General features: G+C 38.1%; 1 protein-coding gene across 1 annotated transcript in view; it reads left to right on the top strand.

The window, feature by feature from the left end:
* Positions 1 to 5,506, top strand: part of PDE7B (phosphodiesterase 7B) — a 541,867-nt gene that overhangs the window by 521,585 nt on the left and 14,776 nt on the right. The window contains exon 10 of the mRNA XM_006885008.1: positions 5,343 to 5,487. Within this exon, the coding sequence (XP_006885070.1) occupies positions 5,343 to 5,487 (145 nt within the window). The remainder of the gene's footprint in view (positions 1 to 5,342; positions 5,488 to 5,506) is intronic.

Here is a 5,506-nt window from a genome sequence, read left to right as displayed (position 1 = left end):
AGACTGGGGAAAAAGAAATAATAAACAGTTCTCAGCTTTCACACTTTACTATCAAAACTTGCTGGGCCAGAGTTCTGTCCTTTATTATGTTAGTTAACAAAATGTCCTCCCGTGTGGATCCAAATAATAAATATTTGTCAAGAGGTAACGCTGACATTTGCAAGTTAGATTTAAGGCGAGTCCAATAAAGTGAGTTGGGCAACCGCCAGTCTTTGTAAAAATAGAGATCAAAGTCGTTTCCAAAATATGTCTTTTGTTAAGTAATTGAATTGACTCCAATGTTTTTCCCCCACTATTAATTCACCTATGCAAATTATGTAAACTTCACCTATGGAATGTTTTAAACAGAGGAGGAAATGCTAGTTTCCTGATCTGTTGTTTGTTAGTTCAAAAATTCAGCCTGAGTCCTATTAAGCCCAAGGCCATTGCCTCATTTTCCATGTGGCCCCACGTTCTCTGCTCTACAGTTTCAAAGCCACCAGAATCTGAATCTGTTTAACGAAACTGTGCAGAACCCAGGGGAGCTGGGTGGGAGGAAGTAAACAGACCACTGCGCCCTTCTCACTGAGGGCACGTGAAGGTCAAGGGCCAAGTGTGTCTCCCCCAAGAATGAGCAGCCTGTCTTGGGTTGTGGGTTTATTCCTGGCTCACTGATCCTATCTCAGGCTGTTTCCTAGCACCCAGAGGAATGTGGAATTTGCAGGAGGTACGTCACTTCTGATAACGTCTTACCCCCTGGAACTAAATAAAACCAGCCCTCCTGCATGGAAAAGGAATGTGTGCCTTTTCCTAGAACAGTGAACTGCAAAGATGGGAAGAACTAAGGGCATATAAGAACTCAAAAGACAGCAAATAAGTCAATGTAAAGAGGAGGCAAGTGAGAGAAACAGTTAAAGAATGAGAAAATTAAAGAATGAGATGGAGGCTTAGAAGGGATAAAATAAAAGGGGGAAAGGGATAAAAGCATTTGGAGTGGAACCCAATTTGTCTCAGACCACCCACATCAAGTTGATTTGTTGCTCAAGTAGTATTGTCTTCCTAAAAGAATTCAATTGGCCCTATTGGACTCCAAATGAATCCGTTCTTACACATCTTTTTGGAACACACGTTGTTGTGAGTTACCTTTACAGAACACTAATTGTTATAAAATAATATATGTAGAATAACTTTGCGAGGATTCACAAAACACTGCATAACATGGATCCACCCAGAGGGCATTCTGCTAGGTGAAGTTAAGTCAGTCACAAAAGGATAACTGAAAAGCTAAGGGAACGTTTACACACAGATAGAATCACTCTTGAATGGTTACCAGGGATGAGAAGGGAGAGACGGTGAAGTAAGATTGCTATCAGGCACACGGTAAGATAGCTGACTTGTTATGTGCTATTGCATCACAACATGCTCATAGTGGACCATCCAGTGTGTTTTCAAAGGCTGTAAATCACACAACAGGAAATTGTCCATCTTTTTCCTGTAGAGCAGCTGGTGGATGCCAACTGCCTGCCTTTGGATAGACAGTGCAAGTTCTTATCATCAGGCCACCAGAGCTTCCCTTAGATAGGAGGAAGGAAGGACAATATCCAACAAGAGGATAAGCAGTGCAGCATCACTAAAGAAAGAGAAGACAGAGATAGAGAGGGATTAATGGAAATCAGAATACAGAAGGGAAGTGGGGAAAGTGAAGTTACATTTTGTTGTTGTCTTGTGCCTTCGAGTTGGAATTGACTCATAGCTGAACCTTCCAATGGCTGGTCAGAGGCTGTAAATCACCCAGGAGGAGCTTCCCCATCTTTCTCCTGAGGATTGTGGTCGGTCCAAGCAGCCAACATTGAGTTAGGAGTACAACTCCCTACCTCTGTGCCACCAGAGCTCCATCATTACACTGTTGTGGGTATCAAAATCAGTCTTCCTGAACAAAATATATGGAATGGCTGAGTGAAATATTCATTTGCTTTGTAAACCTTAAATCAAAATCAAAATAATGAAATTTTTTTAAAAAACAACAACCTAGGGTAAGTCAGCAATCATTTTCATTCTTTTTCAAAACAATTCTATATGAAAATCTTTGTGACCATAAATTTGCTTACCCCTACTGTTCCCACCCCTTTTTCATGGTTATGTCAATTAGACTTGGTATCAGAATTATGGAAGCTCTCACTCTTAGAACATGTGAAATCTAGAATACAAATTACAGGCTTTCAAAGTACAGTGGCAGGACAAGTTCAAGGTGTGCAGTGGTAAGAAATGTTCAAGGTGTGCAGTGGTAGGGCATGTTCAAGTTAGGCACTTCCATTACAAATGGGAGTAACTGGAGGGAAAGAAGAAATAGCCTGCACTGTGAGTCCAAAATCCAGCAGGACATACCATTCCTCTAAAGCTTGGAAATTAAGCCTCTGTTGTCCTGAACTATTGTAGCCTTGTTCTTCAGACTGTGGGTTTCAGCCACGCTGGGGAAAAAGAAAAAGATTGGGGGACACTTTATAATGAAACATCATCAGAATGACATTATTCGTCATTGCCTCATGTCAAGGCCTTAAACTATTTTTATGGTTTGAGAATAAAGACAAGATTACTGTACAAACAAGAAAACTCAGGAAAGTATTCGTTTGAAGCATATGAAGTTACTATTTATGAAGCTTAGAAATAGTATATTATCAGCAGTTTCATATAGTTTGAGTTAATACAAAGAAAAACAATGAAGGTTGCTGATAATATTACCACTCAGGAAAGCTGAAAGAACCCACTACTGTGGATTTCATTCTAATTCATATTGATCCTCCATTGGGTCTCCTTGGCTTCAATCTTAAGAGGTTTGCTCAATCTGCCAATTTTCAATAAGCATTGCAGCACTTAACCTACTTGCTACCAGGACTCCTTTAATTATCAGCTTCTTAAGTTATCAGCAGCTTCATATGGTTGAAGTTAACAGAAAGAACAGTGACAATTACTTGTAATTCTATCAATGTTGTTGCTGTTATGTACTGTCAAGTCACCTGTGACCCATAACGACCCTATGTACAGCAGCTCTGAAGCCCTGCCCTGTCCTGAGCCAGTCTCACTGACTCTGACACACTTACCCCCATTGCCCTAGTTACTGTACATCAGTCCATTTCATCAGAGCTCTTCCTTTCTGTGCTGTCTCTCCACCCTTCCAAGCTTGATGTCCTTCTCCAAGGACCAATCCTGGTATATTCCTTTATGTCTTTTTTTAATACAATTGTATTTTAACAAAATATGGAATTTCTCTTGTACATTTTATGTCCTAATATTTTCAGTTGTGTTAAGTGCCTTTTCCTATGTCATTAAAAATGACGCTAAAGGGAGTGTGTAAGCGGATAGGTGAGGACGGGCGGGGAGGGAGTAATCATAGGGTCGGGAGGGTGAAAGAAATGGGAAGGATTCGGTGTGAAAAACATGTATTCGAACTGTAAATAAACCAGTATTTAAAAAAACAACAACAGCAACACACACATGGAAAAATAAATAAAACTGATATTTTTTCATTTAAAAAAAATGACACTAAAGAGAATTTAATGTCTCTAATGCATTATTTCACCAAAATACATTTAGCAAAATAAAGAAGCTCTGGTGACCTAGTGGTAAGAAACCTCACTATAATCCCAAAGGCATGTGTTTCAAATCCCCCAACTGCCCCACAGGAGATGGAAGGACAATCTCCTGCTATCCGATTAACTACCTCTGAAGACCCACTCATTGGAAGGTCAGCTATGAGTCGGTACTGACTCGATAGTACACAACATTACATTACTTCACCAAAATATATTTAGCAAATTAAATGGAATATTATTTTACTTTTCCATGGCTTCCAAAGTTTTCTCATTATAAATAAGCGTAACAAATTTTATTCTAATTCTAGTACTCTAGTTTCTCAGAAAACATTTATGTTATGAAATTATTAGTCAGAAGTGCATGAATTTTTAAGGTTCTTGTATATTGTCATAATGTTTTCCAAAAAGTTCCATCTACCTGTAAACCTATTGATGGGTTATGAGAAAATCTATCAAAGTAACACCTAATTGCTAAAATATAACTTTGTTTTTATTATCTTCTGTAAATATTTGCCAATTTCACATATATACACGTGTTTTTAATGTATGTGTGTGTGTAGAAAGGAAGAGATTGATTAATTTAACATACACCTTTTAAATACAAATAAGATTTACATTTTTATGTTTTTACTGGGCATTATTGCTTCTTTTGTGAATAAATATTTGTGTTTGGTCTTTTCATATTTCCCTATTCAATGTAACTTACTATTTGTAAGAATTCCTTGCATACTAATTACAGTAACTAGGTCACTGAGCTTTTAGTTTACCTTTTATTTCTAAAAAGTTTCATGAACTAAATCTTATTTTCTAATTTATTGTTGTTATGTGCCATCGAGTCGCCTGCGGCTTATAGCGACTCTATGTACAACAGTCCTAAACTCTGCTCTGTCCTGTACCAATCTCACTGTCTCCAACACACCCACCCTGATTACCTAGTCACTGAATCAATTCACCTTATATAGGGTCTTTCCTGCCTGCCCTGTCCCTCCACACTCGTAAGCATGATCCTCTCCAAGGACCCGTCCTTCTCTGCAACATGCCCAAAGTATGTCGGACGAAGCTTCAGAATCCTTGCCTCCAAGGAGCAGCTCAGTTTAACCCTCTCTAGGATGAACTCGTTCATTTTCTTAGCAGTCCATGGTATATTCAACACTCTTCTCCAGTATATATGTAATAACTTTTTACATTTAAAAAATTCTTTAAAAAAAGTAAAATAAAAAAGAGAGTAACAATTTTTAAAAATGCATACTACTATAAAAGAAACACAATGTATAATAATTTTGTATGCAAACTTATATAAAATATAAAATAAAAATAATTTTTAAAATGCTTAACATTTTGAGAAATAGGGGGGGGAACCATGAAAAATCACATATATTTCCAAATTTTTTTCTGTGCAGAAAAAAATCATTCCTTACATGCTTTTTCTTCTGTATTTTAAGCATACCGATACACTCACTGTGGGGTAAAACACATATAGAAATCGAAATGGATGAGCTGCCTTCACAAAAGCAATCCTGGAACAGCATATGGCTTTGACATAAATCTGAACTGCAGCGATGCAACAGTGTGTTGTTTGTTGTTGTTTTCTTCAACAGTTTGTGATATGGCCGTGTTGAAGGCCAGAACTGATGGAGGGTGAGAAGAACCACGTTTGAGCTGTGAAGGGATGGGACATGGTGTAATCTACAGGTCACCTGGAGATGGATCAGTCACCAGCTCAAATGGATTGACCTGTGTGCATGTTTTTGTCTTTCATTCTTGTGTCTGCAGACAGGATATTGAGCAGCAGCTGGGCTCCTTGATCTTAGCAACAGACATCAACAGGCAGAATGAATTTTTGACCAGATTGAAAGCTCACCTCCACAATAAAGATTTAAGACTGGAGGATTCGCATGACAGGCACTTTATGCTTCAGGTAAAAAAAAAAAAAAAAA

Source organism: Elephantulus edwardii, unplaced genomic scaffold (genome assembly GCF_000299155.1).
Source record: "Elephantulus edwardii isolate Elephantulus edwardi_28Jun2011 unplaced genomic scaffold, EleEdw1.0 scaffold00039, whole genome shotgun sequence".
In the NCBI taxonomy this organism is placed as follows: domain Eukaryota; kingdom Metazoa; phylum Chordata; class Mammalia; order Macroscelidea; family Macroscelididae; genus Elephantulus; species Elephantulus edwardii.
The sequence above is the reverse complement of the archived record's forward strand: the minus strand, read 5'-3'. Positions and strand labels throughout refer to the sequence as shown.